Here is a 22735-nt window from a genome sequence, read left to right as displayed (position 1 = left end):
AGTCGTTCTATACTTGTGAGAACTCACGGGACGGTGATCGGAAGCCGTGAGTTCGAGTTATTCACTTGTAGCGGACTGTTTTGTGGACTGTTTTGTGTTGCTGTTGGGCTGCGTGTTTTACTACTATTTTGTGGAGTTTTGGAGGAGGAAGGGGGTGTAGAAACACCATATAAATGTAGGGTGGTTGGCTGGTCGTTCGTCATAACATTTTCGGGTCGTTTGACACTACTACGGTGGTCGTTTTGTGTATGAAGAGATTGGGGTGTGTTGGGCTGTTTTGTAGTATTTGATGGTGTATATAGGGCTGGAAAATGATGTATATATGTTGTCATTGTTCTGTTCTTGTATTGTTGGTGTTATCTTGAATTTGGAGGAAGTAAGGATTATAGGGGAGATGCTGCCCGTTTTAATACAAAATAAGTTTGTCGTTCGTTGTGCGATAGTTGTACCTTTCGTAACTTAACGATAGTATTATTATCATTCTTGTAGATTAAGGTGCGAAGAGGTGAGTTCAACTTGGTGATTGGAAAGATTGTGATAAGGTATGTTAAGGCTAAGCCCTTCCTTCATTTTGGCATGATCTCGTAGCTACATGTGTTAATAATGAGACATAAAGAGAAGTTCGTATTCATGAATTTATTCACATTATTCTAGTCTCATAAGTTACAATATTATTCCTTATCGAGACTTCATATTCAGTTTAGTTTTGTCTTTATTCAGTCAAGAGAGCAGAGGGTCTATATATATATACAGTATTACACTATTTTCACCACCATCGAGCTATAATCGGTGGGCAGGCCCCTATTGGGCAACCTCTGATCAGATGGTAAGTTATATATACCGAGCCTACTGTGGCCGAGCGCCTATGAGCGAGCCTACTACGGCCGAGCATTTACACGTACCGAGCCTTATAGGGTCGGACATTTATTTTACTTACTATATTGAAGGAGTTTAGTCACTATCAGCAGGTAAGTATATCTCCAGATCATCTTTGACTCCCAGTTACTTCCAGTTATTATATTATCAGTTCAGTTTCGATTTTCAGTTATGTTATTGCCTTACATACTCGGTACATTATTTCGTACTGACGTCCCTTTTCCGGGGACGCTGCATTTCATAACTGCATTTTCCGGAGACGCTGCATTTTTCGGAGACGCTGCATTTCATGCATGCAGGTTCAGATAGACAGACGAGTAGACCTCCTCAGTAGGTGTTTCCAGAGTTTAGCCTGATCGGTAAGCTCCACATCCTTCGGAGTTATCGGGTCTAGGTTTTTGTGTGCATCTTATGTATGTATTTATATATATATAATATGGGTAGGTCGGGGCCCTGTTCCGATCACAATATATCTATCAGTAGAGGCTTGTAGACATATCCTGTTGGTTAGTGCAGTATGTTGGGTTTGTAGGCCTGGTATGTATATTTGATGGTTTGTCAGCTGTAGTAGCTATGATGGCCTTGTCGGCCTAGCTTTATATTGATGTTTAGTTAGCGCTAGTTTCCATTCAGTTTTATATTTTGCTTCGCAAATTATCTTGCAAGGTGGCCCCATGGCCAAAGTATGACATTATATGTTCAGAGTCCCTTAGTTGCAATTTGGTACGCCAGGTTAGGTGAGGCACCGGGTGCTTGTCTCGCTCCTAGGTTCGGGGCATGACAAACTTGGTATCAGAGCAGTTCTGTCCTAGGAAGTCTACAAGCCGTGTCTAGTAGGGTCTTGTTTATAGATGTGTTGTGCACCACATTATATAAGCAGGGAACTACGGGTCATTTAGGAGTTGGTTACCCTTCTTTGAAATCTAAATCGTGCTATAGAACTGAGTTATAGGAAATTTGAATTAAACTTATGTGTTGGTGTTTGCATGCACAGATGACGGTGACTAGGAAGACTACGGCTAGCCAGAGGAGAGATACAGCAGTAGGTGAGGGGACCAGCAGGGTACCCCCAGTAGATGGGGCCCAGTCTGAGGCTCAAGGTGAGACCCCTACTCAGCCATTACCGGCTCCTCCACCAACTACGGAGATTCCTAGGGAAACCGCACATCCAGTTCCCCCTCCACTTCCATCAGATCAGGACTTGAGGAGTGCGGTGCATTTGTTGACACAGTTGGTAGCTACCCAGCAACAGGCTAGGGCATCAGCTAGTGCAGGAACTTCTGAGGGGTCTGGGAGTTCAAGGGTCCGAGAGTTTATTGCTTTGAGTCCCCCAGAGTTCACGGGGACAGATCAGAGGGAGGACCCGCAGGATTTCATAGATCAGCTTCACAGGATCTTTCGTGTTATGCATGCCACGGAGAAAGAGGCAGTTGAGCTAGCAGCTTTTCGACTCCGAGATATAGCCATCCTTTGGTACGAGGGATGGGAGAGGTCCAGGGGACGTGATGCACCTCCAGCTATTTGGGAGAATTTTTTAGATGCCTTCCTTGACCAGTACTTACCACGGGAGATCCGACAGGCTCGAGTCGATCAGTTTCTAGCCCTCAAGCAGGGTAATATGAGTGTTCGAGAGTATAGTCTCCGTTTTGACTCATTGGCCAGATATGCACCATCCATAGTTGCTACTATGCGGGACAGGATTCACAGGTTTATAGCAGGGTTAGCCCCAGAGTTAACCGAGGCATGTGCCACCGCTGCATTGCAGGATAGTATGGATATCTCCCGGATTCAGGCATTCGCCCAGAATATAGAAAGGGGTAGGCGTCGGCAGCAGGGTACAGAGAGGGCTGAGCAAGGGCAACGTAAGAGGATGAGATTTCCCAGGTCTCAGGAGCAATCTCAGGGTAGTTATAGGACCCAGTACTTCGGACGGCCACCTAGGCCTCCGCCACCTCGGTTACAGGGTTACAGGTATGACCGCTATACTCAGTCAGGACCAGGTGAGAGCTCACGGGCATCGGGTTTGCAGCGACAGCGAGGATCTGCGCAGACATGGTCATTTCCTCCACGGTGTGACATCTGTGGTAGAGGACACTTGGGCCAATGCCGAGCAGGTTCTGATGCTTGTTATATATGTGGGCGTCTAGGGCATATGATGGGAGATTGCCCAAATAGAGATTCGGGGGGAATGGCACAACCAGCGAGTTCAGCAACAGGATCATCTATGTCCGTGCATCCTTCAGGGCGCGAGTCTCAGTCTTCGGCTGGTAGAGGTCGGGGCAGAGGTAGAGGTTCCAGTTCAAGTGGTAATCAGAACCGTATCTATGCTTTAGCGGGTCGACAGGACCAGGAGTCTTCACCAGACGTTGTGACAGGTATATTAACCATTTGCTCTCACGATGCTTATGCTTTGATAGACCCAGGATCTACTTTATCGTATATTACCCCATTTGTCGCGAGGAAGTTTGGTATAGTGCCTGAAATACTAAGTGATCCTTTTGCGGTATCTACACCGGTCGGAGAATCGATTATTGCTAGACGGGTTTACCGAGGTTGTACGGTGACAATTTGTAGTCGTCAGACCTCAGCTGACCTAGTTGAGCTAGAGATGATGGATTTTGATGCTATCATGGGCATGGACTGGTTGGCAGCTTGCTATGCCACAGTTGATTGCCGAGCAAAGGCAGCCAGATTTCATTTTCCGGGTGAGCCAGTCCTTGAATGGGTAGGTAATACACCAACACCCAGAGGTAGGTTTATTTCCTATCTGAAGGCGAGGAAAATGATCGCAAAAGGGTGCATTTATCATATTGTGCGAGTTAGAGATGCAGATGCTGAGATACCTACACTTCAGTCTATTCCCGTAGTCAAAGAGTATGCAGATGTGTTTCCAGATGAGCTTCCAGGTATTCCTCCAGAGCGAGAGATTGATTTTAGCATCGATTTGCTTCCAGGAACTCAACCAATATCCGTCCCTCCGTATAGAATGGCACCTGGCGAATTGAAGGAGTTGAAGGAGCAGTTAAAAGATTTGTTGGAGAAAGGTTACATCAGGCCCAGTACCTCACCTTGGGGTGCACCAGTACTATTTGTGCGGAAGAAAGACGGCTCGCTGAGGATGTGTATCGATTATAGGCAGCTGAACAAGGTAACTATTAAGAATAAGTATCCACTTCCAAGGATCGATGACTTGTTTGATCAGTTGCAGGGGGCTAGATGCTTTTCAAAGATAGATTTGAGGTCGGGGTACCACCAGGTCAGAGTTCGGGAAAAAGATATTCCGAAGACAGCCTTCAGGACCCGATATGGCCACTTCGAGTTCCTTGTCATATCCTTCGGGTTGACTAATGCACCCGCTGTATTTATGGACTTGATGAATAGCCTATTCCGGCCATTTTTAGATCTGTTCGTGATAGTATTTATTGATGATATTCTGGTTTATTCCCGTTCAGAGGATGAGCATGCGGACCACCTGCGAGCGGTACTCCAAACCCTCCGTGATCGTAAGTTGTATGCTAAGTTTTCTAAATGTGAGTTCTGGTTGAAGTCTGTAGCATTCTTGGGGCATATTGTATCAGATGAAGGGATAAAGGTGGACACTCAGAAGATTGAGGCCGTGAAATATTGGCCTAGACCTACCACTCCGATAGAGGTTCGTAGCTTTCTAGGCTTAGCAGGATACTATCGGAGGTTCGTAGAGGGTTTTTCTTCCCTTTCGGCACCATTGACGAAGTTGACACAGAAAGAAACTAAGTTTCAATGGACAGAGGCTTATGAGCGGAGTTTCCAAGAGCTTAAGAACAGGTTGACCTCAGGCTCCAGTTCTAACACTTCCAGAGGGTCTAGAGGGTTATGCCGTGTATTGTGATGCATCAGGTGTCGGGTTAGGATGTGTCCTGATGCAACATGGGAAGGTAATTGCGTATGCTTCAAGGCAGTTGAGGAAGCACGAGAGGAATTATCCGACCCACGACCTCGAGTTAGCTGCGGTTGTCCATGCACTTAAGATATGGCGGCATTATTTATATGGTGTTCATGTTGATGTATTTACTGATCATAAAAGCCTACAATATATCTTCAAGCAGAAAGAGTTGAATTTGCGACAGAGGCGATGGCTTGAGTTATTAAAAGATTACGATGTTAACATTCTCTACCATCCAGGGAAAGCTAATGTTGTAGCAAATGCATTAAGTCGCCGATCTATGGGTAGCTTAGCACATGTAGATCCCGAGAAAAGACAATTAGCTAGAGAGATTCATCAATTGTCTTCGTTGGGGATTCGGTTAGTAGATTCTGAGGATGGTGGAGTTGTACTCCAAAACACTACAAAATCATCCCTCATAGCGGAAGTCAAGGAAAGGCAGTACGAGGACCCAGAGTTGGTCGAGCTGAGAGAGCGAGTTCCGCAGCAGAAGAAGCCACTGTTAGAGCTAAAGGGAGATGGGGTTCTCAGATATAGGGGTCGTTTGTGTGTTCCAGATGTAGCAGGGCTACGAGACAGGATTATGTCAGAGGCACATTATTCATGGTATTCCATCCATCCTGGGTCGACGAAGATGTATCATGACATTAAGGATGTGTACTGGTGGAACGATATGAAAAAGAACATTGCTGAGTTTGTCGCCCAATGTACTAGTTGCCAGCAAGTGAAGGTAGAGCACCAGAAGCCTGGAGGGCTAATGCAGACTATAGAGATCCCGACATGGAAATGGGAGGCGATAAACATGGACTTTATCACGGGTTTACCTCGTTCTAATCGTAAGTTCGATTCCATATGGGTGATAGTCGATAGGCTCACGAAATCAGCTCACTTCCTACCGGTCAGATCTACATATACAGCAGAAGATTATGCAAAGTTATATATTAAGGAGATAGTACGGCTACACGGAGTACCAGTTTCTATTATATCTGACCGTGGGGCTCAGTTTACAGCACATTTTTGGAGGTCATTTCAGAGAGGTCTAGGGACTCAGGTGAATCTCAGCACAGCTTTTCATCCACAGACTGATGGACAAGCCGAGCGCACAATTCAGACGCTCGAGGATATGTTACGAGTATGTGTGTTGGATTTTAAAAGAAGTTGGGATGAACATCTACCTCTTATCGAGTTTGCATATAATAACAGTTACCACTCCAGTATTCAGATGGCTCCGTACGAGGCTTTGTATGGGCGTAAGTGCAGATCTCCTATAGGGTGGTTTGATGTTGGGGAATCTGGGTTATATGGGCCAGACCTGGTTCAACAGGCCATAGAGAAAGTAAAGCTTATCCGGGAGCGACTGTTGACAGCTCAGAGTCGTCAGAAGTCATATTCTGACATGCGGCGACGAGACTTAGAGTTCAGGATTAACGACTGGGTATTCTTAAAGGTATCACCTATGAAGGGCGTGATGAGGTTTGGCAAGAAAGGCAAGCTTAGCCCACGGTATATTGGGCCTTATAGGATCATTCGGAGAGTGGGCCAAGTAGCTTATGAGTTAGAGTTGCCCTCAGAATTGGAGTCTGTCCATCCGGTTTTTCACGTATCTATGCTACGGAAGTGCATTGGCGATCCTACCCGAGTGGTGCCCACGGATGATGTACAGATTACAGAGGACTTGTCATACGAGGAAATTCCAGTTGCCATCCTAGACCGACAAATCCGCAAGCTACGAAATAAGGAGGTAGCTTCCGTGAAGGTTTTATGGAGGAGCAAGAATGTAGAAGAGATGACATGGGAATCGGAGGGAGAAATGAAGTCTAAATACCCCCACCTATTTCAAACTGAAGATATGGCTCGAGATGGGATGCTACAACACAGCTCTATTCAGGCTAGTAGGTCATCAGGTAAGCTTTTATTTTTCACTTTCAATATTTATGATTTACGGTCGGTGAGGCAAATTGCTGCTATTTATAAAGATTGGCCATGTGTGGCATGCATAGTATGTTTTCTGGCTGCGTGCAGGTTGGTTTTAACCTAGTGTACGAAGGATACTCTGGCAAAATTTTCCAAAGTCTCTAAGAGTAAACATTCGAGGACGAATGTTCCCAAGGGGGGAGTGATGTTACACCCTATATTTTTGTACGTAAAAATGCGTCGTAAGCAAACTAATGTAGGACCAAAAATGAGATAATATTTAAAAGTATATAAAGTAAGTTAATCATGTTACCTATGAGGTTACAAATATTGAAGATCATGAACAACAAGTACAAAGAGGGTTGGACAGTTCAGAAGCTAAAGCAATTGAATAAAACAATGTTTCGTCGAAAGTCGACAAGTTGGGAATGTTATAACATGTACCTTTGGGGTGAGACTAGGGTGATTAACATGATAAGGAGATTATGTTATGATTTATATTAGTCGTATGACATCCGTGTGTTATGTTTTAATGTCAAGCGAGTTGTGGAACAAAAGTCGATGAAAGTCATCACAAGTTACACTCATAAGTTTTACTGAAACTTTGGGTCAAATGTAACTGCAATTTTCTCCCAATATACTTAGAGTTATGGGGTGTTCCACCCATCAAATTAAAGATATATGAGTCTATTTTCCAATGCATTAAACCGTTTGTCAATATGACATCGGAGTAGTGAGATATGGGCATTTTTGCGATACTGCGCAAGCTGCTAGGTGACAAGTAGGTGTGTCACCTACTTGCTTAAATGAAAGCCCAAAAATGGGCCATTTCGGGTCGTCCAAAGAGGCCTTTTAAAGGCCTATTTTCTTCATATATTAGACTTAAAATAGAGCATAATAACCAGACATAAGCTCTGCAAAGAATCCTCCCAAAAATTTCCCACAAACCCTAATTGATTTTCTCTCCCTTTCAAGTTCTAATTGGAGGTAAAACCTAGAGTTTGAAGAACCAAGATAGGAGCTGAGTTATCCAACAAATAAGGTGAGTTTACTGCTCTCTTTCATCCAGTTTTTCTTCTATAAATTCATGGTAAGTCGTTCTATACTTGTGAGAACTCACGGGACGGTGATCGGAAGCCGTGAGTTCGAGTTATTCACTTGTAGCGGACTGTTTTGTGGACTGTTTTGTGTTGCTGTTGGGCTGCGTGTTTTACTACTGTTTTGTGGAGTTTTGGAGGAGGAAGGGGGTGTAGAAACACCATATAAATGTAGGGTGGTTGGCTGGTCGTTCGTCATAACATTTTCAGGTCGTTTGACACTACTACGGTGGTCGTTTTGTGTATGAAGAGATTGGGGTGTGTTGGGTTATTTTGTAGTATTTGATGGTGTATATAGGGCTGGAAAATGATGTATATATGTTGTCATTGTTCTGTTCTTGTATTGTTGGTGTTATCTTGAATTTGGAGGAAGTAAGGATTATAGGGGAGATGCTGCCCGTTTTAATACAAAATAAGTTTGTCGTTCATTGTGCGATAGTTGTACCTTTCGTAATTTAACGATAGTATTATTATCATTCTTGTAGATTAAGGTGCGAAGAGGTGAGTTCAACTTGGTGATTGGAAAGATTGTGATAAGGTATGTTAAGGCTAAGCCCTTCCTTCATTTTGGCATGATCTCGTAGCTACATGTGTTAATAATGAGACATAAAGAGAAGTTCGTATTCATGAATTTATTCACATTATTCTAGTCTCATAAGTTACAATATTATTCCTTATCGAGACTTCATATTCAGTTTAGTTTTGTCTTTATTCAGTCAAGAGAGCAGAGGGTCTATATATATATACAGTATTACACTATTTTCACCACCATCGAGCTATAATCGGTGGGCAGGCCCCTATTGGGCAACCTCTGATCAGATGGTAAGTTATATATACCGAGCCTACTGTGGCCGAGCGCCTATGAGCGAGCCCAGGATGGCCGAGATACAGAGCACAGTATGGCCGAGCGCCTATGAGCGAGCCTACTACGGCTGAGCATTTACACGTACCGAGCCTTATAGGGCCGGACATTTATTTTACTTACTATATTGAAGGAGTTTAGTCACTATCAGCAGGTAAGTATATCTCCAGATCATCTTTGACTCCCTGTTACTTCCAGTTATTATATTATCAGTTCAGTTTCGATTTTCAGTTATGTTATTGCCTTACATACTCGGTACATTATTTCATACTGACGTCCCTTTTCCGGGGACGCTGCATTTCATGCATGCAGGTTCAGATAGACAGACGAGTAGACCTCCTCAGTAGGTGTTTCCAGAGTTTAGCCTGATCGGTAAGCTCCACATCCTTCGGAGTTATCGGGTCTAGGTTTTTGTGTGCATCTTATGTATGTATTTATATATATATAATATGGGTAGGTCGGGGCCCTGTTCCGATCACAATATATCTATCAGTAGAGGCTTGTAGACATATCCTGTTGGTTAGTGCAGTATGTTGGGTTTGTAGGCCTGGTATGTATATTTAATGGTTTGTCAGCTGTAGTAGCTATGACGGCCTTGTCGGCCTAGCTTTATATTGATGTTTAGTTAGCGCTAGTTTCCATTCAGTTTTATATTTTGCTTCGCAAATTGTCTTGCAAGGTGGCCCCATGGCCAAAGTATGACATTATATGTTCAGAGTCCCTTAGTCGCAATTTGGTACGCCAGGTTAGGTGAGGCACCGGGTGCTTGTCTCGCTCCTAGGTTCGGGGCGTGACACCCTTCGTTTGACACAACCTCGGGTGGCACCTCCTGGCCCTTGTTGGTGGCATTTCTCTTTTTGTTACGGCCGCTCTTGCCAGCAGCATCCTGGATGACGTTGGCTTGAGTGTTGGCAGCGTTAATTTCTCCGTCGTTCGCCATTCCCTTAGTCGCAACCTTTGCTCTGATACCACGTTGTCACGTCCTTAGTAATTAACTAAGTACACGTGCGGCACTTGACAATTTGCTCACGTTCTTGTTATGCCAAGTCAGCCTTACTACACTCAAGATCGCTAAGAGAATGGTAGAAAGAACACAAGAGAATTGTTAATGGAAGCTTTGTATTAGAGAGAAATTGAATTGTTTGCTTGATGAATTACAAATGAATGGCCTCCTTTATATACTAGTCTCCTAGGGGCTAGTGTGCAAATATTAATTGTTACACAAGTCCTTAATATTTACAAGATAAGGGCTTTCTCTAGAATTCTCTACAAGCCTAGAAGATTCCAAGGACTTTCCTAACAAATCCATAAACATCTAGGATCTTCCAAAGGAAATGTCCATACTTCTCTAGAATCTTCTCACAAATGCAAGCATTCCTCCTATGTAAGCTTCCACATGGCATTAATATATGCCAAATGGTACTTATGTGGCATGATGACATGGCGAGTCATCACATTAAACTATTATAGAGAGAACGCTTTTATCTACTTATTTATATTATGTCTTAGCAAATTCTTCAATCATCTGAAATTATATGTACTTTGACTAGAAGCATTATGTTAGAAGAGAAATTGTCACTGTCACTAGTCACTTTCCCAGGCCCCTTTTTCTTTTACGCGTTTAAGGACTATGCTCTTGTACGTTACAGAGAATATAGCAATAAGTTTCAATGAAGGAGCTATTATTGTTGCTACTTGCTACATTGCCAGTGTAAGGATTTTCGCTTCAAGTAATCAGCAACCATTACTCATCTTTTTCAACTTTTTTGAGCAAATGACAAATGAAGATGGAGTAGGAAAATATTTAAGATTCTCAGTACTTTAACCATGAGAACTGCCAACAACATTATTGAAGATCAGAAGATACTTATTGCAGTCACAACCATGAAGAACAAACTTAGAATCCATAGAGAAAAAACCATCCCATAACATAGCAACTCTTAAGCATAGGCTTCAGGATTTTGAAGGAGATAAGCTTCTACAACTTTGAACATAGCCGAGACCTTCTCCTTGCCTGCCTTGATCTCCTCTTCATTGAGCTTGAAATCTCCCACAGTATAGTATGTGCTAGTCACCTTAGATATGGAACCACCATCTGCTGACTGCTCAAACTTCACATCATAACTTATTTTCTCAAGGTTGTCTACCAATCCATCACCTCCAACCAATGTGTATTTATACGTGTATGTCTCCTCGTTAAGCTCATCAACACGATACTTTATGGATTTAAACTTGCCCCCTATACGAACCAAAAGAAGAAGAAAAAATAAGATCATAGTTCTCATTTTCTTCAGGAATGTTATTCAACTAAGCAGACTTTTGCACAAAAATAAAGAATAATTTGATGATTGTACCTTCAGGAAAATTGATGGTCTTAATACTTCCAGCACCGCCATCGCCTTGAACTTCAATGCTTTTAATAGCTTGTGGCATCAACTTAGGGATCAACTTATGAGAATCAATAATGGAGGCTTTGAATATTCTTTTGGGGGGGAGTAGGGAAGTGTGTTCCTCAGTGAAGGTGGTGACTGCCATTTTTTGGTTCTTAGAAGAAAATAAATGAGTCGGAATTTTTGTAGGGGAGATCTTCTTGTTTGATGCAAAAAGAATGGAATATATTAGAGTTTATATAGGTTCGAGTCCTGGAATTATATAATCTTGTGGTCATTTTCATGGCAGGCCAAATATATGCTTTTGCTTGTCTACATTGGTTTCCAGAGTTTGTATAATTGCTATAGCTGAAGGATCTGTTTGTCCTCTGTTTATATGCTCTTGGTTGGATTTACTTGTTCAAAATGAATTTAGATCTTTATTTGATTTCTTAATTTTGTATACATGAACTAGGAAATGGTCCATCCAATTTTTAAGGATTTTTGTTTTTGGCCTGTCTTCAAGATTTCTCTTCTTTCTTTCTTTCTTTCTTTTTCTCTTTTCATAGGGTACACCTAATCCCCACTACACTTTTATCAAGTGAAAACAGAAAATAGTTTGTATTTTATTGTACTACCGAGTCGCTTGATAGATCAGGATTTGGTCATTGAGTGGATAAAGGAATCAATTCATAATTGTTTCTTTCTAGTAGAATAATCATCAATTTCGTATGTGTATATGAGTGTGTCAAGAGACAAGGACAACCGAGAAATATTTTCAATCTTTAACTCTGTTTATATGACCTAGACCGAAGATAATGTTGTATTTTTTTCCATCGATCCAAGCCGAATTTATGAAAGAAAAAAATACACTAGAGAATCTAAAATAGACGTTCACATCTGTATAGCGTTAAAATACATCTGGATTCAAGTTAAACATCCAAGATCGTTCAAGAAACAATGACTTTTAGATTAACCATGAATTTTACATTTTACATTGAGAAACCAATTAGTGACTATCATCAACATCAAGCTAGAAGGAAAAGCGGATACATTTTGCAGAGTGCAAATAAGAACGGGAACTAAATTTCTCCACGGTAACCTCCAGACCCGAAGTAGTCTCTCCTTGAATTGGCAATCTGCACGCTCTTTTGGTGCTCTAGCTTGGGGCAGTCACGGATACGATGACCAAGCCCACCACAATATGCACAACCCTTTACTCCACTCGCATTCGTGATTGCCTCAACATCGTCCATGGGATCATTGAGCTCCGCAAGGACAGGAGGGATCCTTTGTTTTGCTTCTTGTAACAAGTGTTTTAGATCAAGAAGTGTCGTCTCGCTCTGATTCTTGTTGATAAAGGTTGTGGCAATTCCTGTTTTTCCACATCTTCCCGTTCGTCCAATCCTATGCACGTAGTTTTCAATTTCAGCAGGCATATCGTAGTTTATTACATGCTGAATATCAGGAAAATCTAACCCCTTAGAAGCAACATCAGTTGCAACCAGAACATCTTTCTTGCCAGATTTAAATGATGCAATTGCATATTCTCTCTCTTCTTGATCCTTGCCTCCATGAATAGCCACAGCTTCAACTCTTTTTAAGAGAAGATATTCATGGATATCATCCACATCAGCCTTATTCTCACAGAAAACCAGAACTGGAGGTGGAGTTTTTTGTAAGCACTCAAGAAGGTAAACAATCTTGGCTTCCTGCTTTACATATTCCACTTCCTGAATCACATCAAGGTTGGCTGCTCCAGCCCTCCCCACATTCACAGTTATTGGTTTAACTAATGCACTTCTTGCAAAATTCTGGATCTTCGTGGGCATTGTAGCAGAAAATAAAAGGGTTTGTCTTTGAGCTTTGAAATGATCAAACACCTCCCTAATATCATCTTCAAAACCAAGATCGACCAATCTGTCTGCTTCATCTAGTGTCAAGTATCTGCAAAAAACCAACACTACGGTAGGCACCGCAAACTTCGCAGACATACATTATAAGAAAGTAAAGAAAAAGAAGCAAATCAACAATCAATGGAGAGATTAATCAAGTTATATACTGACATATACAATCTCTGAGCGCATGGACTCAAATTAGCATTTAGTAGTCAGTCAGTAATTCCCACTGTTTAAAATTGACTTTGGCTGAAAAAGAAGATACCTATGCTGTGAGCAAAATGCTCCCACAAACAGTTTTCCATCTATATAAGTGTCTGAACTCTCAAAGGCACGGTGTAGATATGGGACAGCACCAAATATTATGCGGAATAGCAAACAACCAGGAAAGAAGCAACAGATGACAACTGATGGTGAGAGCAGGCAACGCCAAATAATTGATTGATCAGAGGTTAAGTATAAGAAAATGAGATGCTCAGTGTAACACAAACTCTCTATACTATACAAGCTAGGGAAAAAGGTTTTGATTACTCTTCATCTGTTCATCTAGTATTTATATATTTGAGATCAACGAGATCCCAGCCAGATGAACACATTAGACTCCAACGCATAGAAAAACAAGGACGACTACTAGAAAGATATAAAAAAATACTACCTCAATAACCGATCTGCAAGATTAGGTACATACCTGATTCATTTTCTTCTTTGCTAACATATCTTTGAGTCTTCCAGGTGTAGCAACCACAATGTGAACTCCCTTCTTTACAACATCAATTTGGGACTTCATATCAACTCCACCAATACACAGCAAAGGCCTCAATTCAGGGTAACCATACTCCCTCAGTGGTTCTAAAAATTGTTCGATAACTTCATATGTCTGTCTAGCCAGCTCTCTAGACGGACAGATAATCCAGCCAAATGGTCCTTCCCCGGGAGCAATAGGCATCATAACTTCTTCCTGCAAAGCCACCATAATAAGTGGCAAGACAAAAACCAATGTTTTACCAGAGCCTGTAAAAGCTATACCTATCATATCGCGACCTGATAAAATAATAGGAAGGCCCTGCACTTGAATTGGTGTGGGCTGAAAAATCCCTCTCGCTTTAAGTTTCTTCAAAATGGGCTCAGGGAACCTCATTGTCCTTGAAATTCTTTATTGGTGGAGGAACATCTTCGCCATCCACAATAATATGCCACTGCTTTCGGATTACATCACATGCTTTCTTTGACATTCTTCTGATGGCGAATGGCAGCTTCCAACCAGTGAACAAAGGCTCCGTATAAGTAATCCCCTTAGCTAGTGCATGAACGGACATCAAAGTCTTTCGATCAGATAAATGCTCAATCATCTCCTTCTCTTGCAGGACTACTTATTCAGTTGGACTAATCTCAGGTTGCTCTTTCTTCAGCTGAGTGGCCTTCACAAGCAAACTCGGCTTAGCCTCAACAAGCTTCAATTTTTCCGCTTCCTCTTCCAAAACTGAAGATTTTCTCTTGCGCTGAAGGATCTTTTGCGCCTCAATTGCTCGACGCTTTGCAATAGGTACATATTCAACATAATCATCCTCATCCTCCATCTCCTGCAACAACAACAAGGATGTGTTAACACATCTGAAGTAGCACTTGAATCTTATTTAACACTCTAACACGGTAATCATCAGTGACATTGTGAAAAAATGAAGGACCCAAGCACAGTTTATAAAGCTATCATTAACAGCAAAGCAAAACCAACTACAGCGAGTCATAAGTCATAACCAAAAGTAAATGTTGAATCAATAGTACAATCTGCTAAAACCCAATAAAACGCTTCGGAGAATCGAATTAATTGCAATAAAATTTCCAATTTTAAATTATCACAGAATGGTGAAAGGGAAAATTTGAACCGAAAGAGAAATGAGGAATGTGCATGCCATATTTACGTGGTCTGCCAATGAGCTGTACCCTATGAAGATGCAGAGAAACTGATTTTTTGTAATACTCCTAGAAGAGTCCAGAGAGCTAATTCCCCGCGACTCCTATTCGGTTGGGTTTTTAAATCTCATGGGTCGGATTTTGGATATGGTATTTGTTGGAAAAAATAAAAAATAGTGAGATTTACAACTGGTAATTTAAAAATAGCCACAGTTTCAAAAATAATCAAAATTTAGTCATTTTTTCATGTAAAGATAAAATTTGAATAAAAATATCCTTAAAATCCGAAAAAATTCCAGCATAATTCGATTTTTTTACATATGAGATTCCAACATAATGTGCTGGAATATCCTGCATATTATGCTAGAACTTTCGTGTGCTAGAGTTCCAAAATAATATGCTGGAAGTTTATACGCAGGAGCTCCATAATCCAGCATATAATGCTGAAACTTTCCGTGTTTCAGCAAAATAGTGGCTATTTTTCAGTGACTTTGCAAACCTGGTTATTTTTCAATTATCAGTCCGAAAATTGGCTAGCCCGTGATATTTTTACGGTATTTATGGCTGATTTACGCAAATGTCCTTTTTTAGGCTACTCTTTTAATTTTGTCCTTATTTTAAGAAGTTGTGCAAATATAGCCTTTATCGAAAAACTTTAGACTCGTTCTAAAAATGGATCATATAGTTTTCAATTTTCTCATAAAATATTATACTATGGTTTAACATTTGCAATAACTTACAAAAGTTTAGATGTCTAACATTTATGCATAAGATTTTTAATTTGAATGATATTCTATAAAATAAAATAAAAATTAAGTGATTTTGTGGCTAGAATTTTTTTTTTGATAATTTTACCGCGATCATACTACAAAGTTAAATGACCACCTACAAAGTTGACCCTCCCTAAAATAAAAAGATTTATCCACATTTTTTCTTGTTTAGTTTATCCGGCCAGTAATTTAATGGATGGGGCGCAACAAGGCAAACCGACTAACTATGTATTTAATTTCTCGTATTTCATCCTATCATTAGAACTGAATAGTGAAGACATTATATTTCTTTTTCCACCACACCAAACAAATAAAAATCCCTCACCACCCCCCCCCCCCCCTCCAAATTTTCATCCCACCCCTCGCAAGGACCAACTATCATCACTGGTACTAAAAACTCCGTCCCATCGGATACCAATTTAACTCCGATGGAAGTTGAATCAACTCCAAAAGAAAAGGTTACCTCCTTTAAGGAGATACTAGCGGATAAGAACTTGACAAAGTCAAGCACATATAATTATCAGTACCACCAACTAGAGGCAGCTCTAAAATTCACCCCATACGACACAACTGGGCCCATTATTCTCAACCAAAAACAAAAAAAACAGACTCTACCATCCATGGCGTTTCTCATTAATCATCAAGATCTTTGGGAAAAAAATTCCCCATCACCTATTAAAAATAAATTAAAGCACATATGGAATCCTAGTGAAAAGCAAACACTAATAGATTTGGGCTGAGATTTCTTTGTGATGAAATTTAAAAAGGAAGAGAACATGATGATTGCATTGCACGGAGGCCCATGGTTCGTCATGGGACTCTTCCTCTCCGTCAGAAATTGAGAACCGAACTTTGTTCCGGCGGAATAAAAAATACACGCCACCGCCATCTGGATCTGACTGCCCCAATTACCCACGGAGTTTTATGATAGAGAGATCCTGGAAAGGGTGGGAAAAAGGGTTGGTAGACTACTGAAAATCGATATGTGCTCCTATGCTACCTTAAGAGGCAGGTATGCACGAATCTGCATCCAGGTACCCATCGAGGTACCACTTCAAACGATGGTACTGGGGAACATAAAAAACCAATTGAGTATGAAGGGGATGGCATCCTGTGCGATGGGTATGGGCGACTGGGTCACCTACTCAAGAAATGCCCAAATCAACGGCAGATAGGAGCGAAGGACACAATAGAAACATCGTCGGCAGGACACAGAACCAACGAAGATGATGACTGGAAAGTGGTGGAATTCCCATAGAAAGAAAAACGGCAAGGGAGAACGGAAGGTTTCAAAGCCCAGGTACTACTGGAGGTAACAAAGAACAAATCAGGGAGCGGAAAGCAGCCACCAGATTCAGGTAAGTTTTCCGTCTTTAGTAGCATTGATGATTTTAAGGAGGGCTGCAGAACATGGCGGCACTAGGGCTACGGAAAATATAGGCCAAATGAAGCAGGCCCAAATCAATCTACACGGGCCTCGTATAGATAGCCCCCAACGAGGCAAACATCTTAGGCCACATGGGCCCATGATTCAATTGTCTGGACCTCTAGCGCACAACCCAAACTGACTACACAATTCATAGCATGTGCCGATTTTAGAGCACACTTTGGGCACGTGCCTCCCCACTTACACACCTAACGCCTCTCACGCGGCCTAAGGGGGGAAACACGCACCCATATCGGGTATGAAAAATACCCAAAATGCAATCTCAAATCTGATACCCTCCTGATCTAACACAAATCAACTTTTGGGCCCCACCTATGGGGCTAAACCTGATCTCTCTAACAATATTACTAACACTGTGCAAGGGGAGAATAATTTAATTAAGCCTTCTCACTCTCCCTCTCACATTATAACCAACCTTGTGTCCCATCATCACTCTCCATCTACTGATTTGACTGACGTCGTTGCCTCTCAAAGATTTCTAATGATGAGAAATCTTCATGCACGGAAACCCAACGGAGAAGACACTTGCTTAAAGGGAAATGAAGGCATATCTGATGAGATAAACTCCATTATCATTCTAGACACTAACAATGGAGGGGGAACAAAACAACCCAACAAACAGCAGCAACATGCAGAACCAAGGGGAGGATCCAAATCAGATAAGGGTTTCATCTACCTCACTCCCCATTGATCACATTCCAACCTCATGGTTGGAGATGGAACTGCAGCCTGCAGGGATCGCCTTTCCCTTGAACTTCTTGATAGGGACAGTACCCATCTCAGTGGTAATTCAAAATCCCCACTACTTGGCCAAACTGGTCACAGCCAGCCTAAACTATGCCCTGCTAAACTATGGTCACCAATTGTGGTTGGCAACTCTCATGCAAGCTCAGTATGCAGTGAGCTAGAAAGCAATGACAACAGATCAGTTGAGCCTTCTCATGCAGCAGATAAGCCACACTCTCCCCTTCTTCCCACTAGTCTCTCCAAGGGAGGGGATCCCTAACCCCCTTCTCCCCATGGATATCAGTGAGCACAAGGACCACATCTCCAAGGATAGGGTCAGAAAATGTCCACGAGCACTTAGAGGCCACCAACATAGAATTAGAGAAAATGATAGCAAGGCTGGGAGTGTCAAAGACCAAAGTTATGCTTCTACAGCAAGAGGAAACAATAGAGTTCAGAGGGCCTGGGGAGAAATACTTATCGTACTATGCCCAAGAAGCATGGTAATGTGTGGAGTAAGCCTAAGATCAGCCTTAGAGCCAAACTCAGGAGACTCAGTTGTGAACTTAAAACCAGTAATGGCCCAGTTAACTCCCCAGAATCCTTAGGGGATGGAGAACCTAGAGAGTTAAACAGTGAAGGGGAAATCCAAGTTCCTGAAAAGGAAGCCACAAACCAACCCAACGTTACTGATGAATTTCATCATCTAGAATGTTAGGGGGCTAAGAGTGAGGAATTTAGAAGACATTGTGTGGAGATGGTTAAGTTGCACAAGCCTGCCATGCTGGTTCTCTTGGAAACAAGGATGACTGAGCACAAGCACCTCATTCAAGAGCTGGGATTCACAGGGCAAATTCAGAACCCTGCTATAGGCCTATCAGGAGGCATTGTCATCATATGGAAAGATGACATGTTGAAGATTGATGAAGTCTCCACCACTCCCCAGGGCATCAATGTTATGGTCAAGGTAACTCCCTCCTCCACCCCTTAGCTTTTCACTACTATTTATACTGGTAACACATATGCTAACAGAAGGGCCCTCTGGGATCAGCTTAAAACTATCTCTGATGGTTACAAGGGGAGCTGGATAGTGGGGGGGACTTCAATGAAGTCTTAAGGCCAGAGATAAGCAGGGGAAAACTACATCTCTGCCCCAAGAGCTCTCCTGTTCTGGAACTGCCTGAATCACTATAAGCACATTGACTTAGGTTTTAAGGGGAGTAAATACACTTGGACTAACATGAGGTATAGGAATAGGAATCAGTTAATCCTTGAGAGACTAGATAGGTGTTTTGCCAATGATGAATGGATCCATGATTACCCTTCTAGTAATGTGAGCTACCTCCCTAGAACACACTCTGATCACTGCCCTGTGCTGATCAGCTTGTGGCACAATGCTTCCAGAACCACTTCCAAAACTTTTAGGTTTGAGCCCATGTGGTGTAGTCATCCATCCTTCACCAACATTGTCCAACAGGCTTATAAAGGGTGTGGTAGCCTTGAAAGAGGCAATGCCCAGTTCCAGTCCCAGGTGATGACCTGGAACATGACTGTGTTTGGTAATATATTCCATAAGAAGGAGCACATTATTGCCAGACTTGGGGGTATCCAGCAATCTAATGCCTACCCCTTCAGCACCTTTCTTCAGAATATATAGGCCAACTTCTGGAGGAATACTCCTCTATTCTCAAATGTGAAGATGTTTTTTGGAAAATTAAGTCTAGGATCAACTGGCTGATAGATGATGATACTAATACTAGATTTTTCCATACTTCTACCCTCAATAGGAGGAGAAGGAACAAAATCATGGCCCTGCAGGATGAAGTAGGGAACTGGATTGAGGAGCAACGAGAAATCCAAAACACCATTTATCACTACTACTCCAAGTTGTTCACCACTGAACACCTACTCTCCCTCACTCCATGGAAAAGCATAGTCTATGATACACACACTCTATCCAATATGGAGCAAGTTACTCTGAGTGCTCCCCTAAGGAGTAGTGAAATAAAGGTGGCCATGTTCTCTTTCAAACCTACTAAGGCCCCTTGACCTGATGGCCTTTACCCCCTCTTTTACCAAAGATACTAGAATATCCTGGAGAGCAAAGTGACTCAGTTCTGTAACCAGACTTTTAACACCCTAGAAATGAAGCCTGAAGTTAATACAACCTACCTATGCCCGATTCCTAAGTGTGCCAATGCCACAATCCTTAAGAATTGTAGACCTATTGGGCTATGCAACACAATGTACAAGTTGATTACCAAAATAATTGTCAATAGAATCTAGCATGTACTTCCTTCTGTCATTGGCCCAAGTCAGACCAGTTTCTTGTCCAACAGAAGGGCCAGTGATAATGCCATCATAGTTCAGGAATACATCAGTCACTTTACTATGATGAAAGGGGAAAATGCTAACATGATCCTCAAAATTAACCTAGAAAAGGCATTTGACATACTAGAATGGTCCTTCATCAGAGACACCTTAGTGTCCTTTGGCTTTCCCCACAATATGACCAAATTAAATCATGTCCTGCATTTCTTCAAGCTCTATTTCTGTCATGGTAAATGGGGGTAGGACAGATTTCTTCCAGCCTAGTAGGGATATCAGACAGGGAGATCATATGTCCCCTTACATTTTCATAATGTATATGAAAAGGCTATCAAGAAGCATTGAGACTCGGGTGCAATAAGAGGGTTGGTTCCCCATCAAAATCAGCCACTCTGGGCCAAAAATCTCACATTTATTCTTTGCAGATAATCTAACTCTGTTTGCTAGGGCAAACCCCAAGAATTGTGCCACACTCATGGGTACTCTACACCATTTCAGTAGCCTATCTGGTCAAAAGGTCAATACCATAAAGTCCAAAGTTGTCTTCTCCAATAACTGTCATAGGGATATTATAGATAGCTTAGCAAGGACTCTGAATATCAAGCCTAGCACTTCCTTTGGGAAATATTTTGGCTTTCCAATTTTTCACAAGAGGCCAACCAATAGAGATTTCCAGTTCATCATTGATCGCATGCAAACTAAGCTAGTTGGTTGGAAAACCAAATTCATGAACATGGCTGGGAGAACTACATTAGCAAAGTCATCACTGGATATATTCCTAGCCATGCCATGCAGTATATTATGTTACATGCCCAGGTGTGCAACCAAATAGATAGGATTAAGAGGAATTTCATATGGGGAACTACTGCTGTGAAGAAGAAAATGCACCTGATTAAGCGGGGTATCGTTACTAAGTCTAGAGAAATAGGGGGTCTTGGTGTGCATAATGTTGACCTTAGGAATACTGCCAGTTATGCTAGTTTGGCTTGGAGGATGTACAACAATCATCAGGCCATGTAGGCCAGAGTGTTGTTCCACAAACACTGCAATAGCAATCACCATAGTAGGCACATTGCCTCCAGAACCTGGACTAGCATCAGAAATGGGTGGAAAGTGTGCAGAGATACTAATAGGTGGATAGTGTAGGTGATAGAATAAACCTCTATAATGACAGATGGATCCAAAACTTAGAACCTATTAGAGCTTTAATTAGTGGCCCTCTTAACAGGGGAGAGGAGAAGAGAACTCTGGCCACATGTCTCCTAAATAGCCAGCTCATCCCCAGCAGTCTTTCCTTCAACCTCCCTGGCAGTGTGCTTTCAAGTATAAACTCCACTATTTGTAATGCTAACCCACTTAGTATAGACAAAATGGTATGGAACAGGACCCATAATGGTCTCTTCTCCACCAAATCTGCCTACGCCATGATCCTTAATCAATCTGAGAATCTGCACCAAAGTCCAATGATGAATTTCACTTGGATTTGGTCAAAGAAAGTGTCTAACAAGTTAAAATACTTTCTGTGATTGATGACCCATGACAGACTCCCCACTACAAAACACCTGCAAAACAGGGGAATTAATCTGAACCCCAGATACTTCTTCTGTGACAAAGAGGGTGAATCAATTGAGCATGTCATAGTTAGTTGTGAGAATGCCAAGCTATTTTGGGATAACCTATCCCACATGAAGTATAATAACCATAGAATCAACACCATCCTGAATAAGCAGAACAACTGGGATTCACCAATAATACAATCCACAACAAAAAATTTAACTCACTTTTTAAACTGGGAGAGTTGATCCCTTTCTGGCTATGGGAGATTTGGCTCACCAGAAACAACAATTGCTTAAATGGAAAGAGAGAGCCTATCTCCTGTAAAAATGTCATAGCTAAAGCTGTTGAGTTCATTCGTGTGGCTGGGGAAAGCACTGAAATCACTAGCAATGTCCTATAACTTATGTTTATAACATACAAACACTTACGTTTGAATGCATATAAGAATGGATATTTGACTTCTATTTATTAAGGATGGATATGACTTCATGTCATATGTGTCTTTCCTTTATTAAAATGGAAATGACTCATATTGTTAATACTTGCCACATAACATAGTGGCTTATGAGTATCAACTCTTGAATTGGTTTGCTGCCACTGAAATCACTACCAATGTCCTATATAAGTGGCATCCTCTAAGGAGATGCCACTATAAACTCAACACAGACGGGGCAACCCTTCAAAATGGGCTTATAGGGGGAGTAAGAGGAGTAATCTGAAACAGCAATGGGGATTGGATGATGGAATTCATGGGGAAAATAAATTATACCAATACTCTACACTCTGAACTAACAGCTCTAATGCAGGGACTAAAAATGGCAATCTCAAACAACTTCGCGCCTTTGGAGGTTGACATACACTCGACAAAGGTAATACACAGTATCAATAAAGGCAATCTGATTTATGAGACTATTGTACGTGAATGCAAGACACTCCTAACAACACTGGGACATCCTCCAGTAAACCATAGCTACAGGGAAACCAATAGGGTGGTCGACAAACTAACCAAGGAAGCAAGCAAGACGAATGAAGCAAGAACAAACTTTTTTGGTAATTCC

General features: G+C 41.7%; 1 protein-coding gene and 1 pseudogene across 1 annotated transcript; both read right to left on the bottom strand.

Annotated features, from left to right (window-relative positions):
* Positions 1-10459: 10459 nt before the first annotated feature.
* On the bottom strand, positions 10460-11494 carry LOC104104857 (major strawberry allergen Fra a 1-2-like). Its single transcript, XM_009613047.4, has 2 exons — positions 11026-11494; positions 10460-10910 (listed from the first exon to the last, which is right to left on the bottom strand). Exons 1-2 carry the CDS (start codon positions 11204-11206, stop codon positions 10612-10614), a joined length of 480 nt encoding a protein of 159 aa, XP_009611342.1. The 5' UTR covers positions 11207-11494; the 3' UTR covers positions 10460-10611.
* Positions 11495-11988: 494 nt separating this feature from the next.
* On the bottom strand, positions 11989-14521 carry LOC104104856 (DEAD-box ATP-dependent RNA helicase 35-like; annotated as a pseudogene).
* Between the last annotated feature and the right edge of the window lie 8214 nt (positions 14522-22735).

This window comes from Nicotiana tomentosiformis, chromosome 3, assembly GCF_000390325.3.
Source record: "Nicotiana tomentosiformis chromosome 3, ASM39032v3, whole genome shotgun sequence".
NCBI classification, from domain to species: Eukaryota; Viridiplantae; Streptophyta; class Magnoliopsida; order Solanales; family Solanaceae; genus Nicotiana; species Nicotiana tomentosiformis.
Note: the sequence above shows the minus strand (reverse complement) of the source record. Positions and strands in the feature narration are given on the sequence as shown.

What these genes read in the sequence shown, in the direction of transcription:
- LOC104104857 (XM_009613047.4), bottom strand. Translation starts at nt 11,206, where the DNA reads ATGGCAGTCACCACCTTCACTGAGGAACACACTTCCCTACTCCCCCCC. An exon ending in GACCATCAATTTTCCTGAAG is followed by an intron (nt 10,911 to 11,025) that starts GTACAATCATCA and finishes TGGTTCGTATAG; the next exon opens with GGGGCAAGTTTAAATCCATA.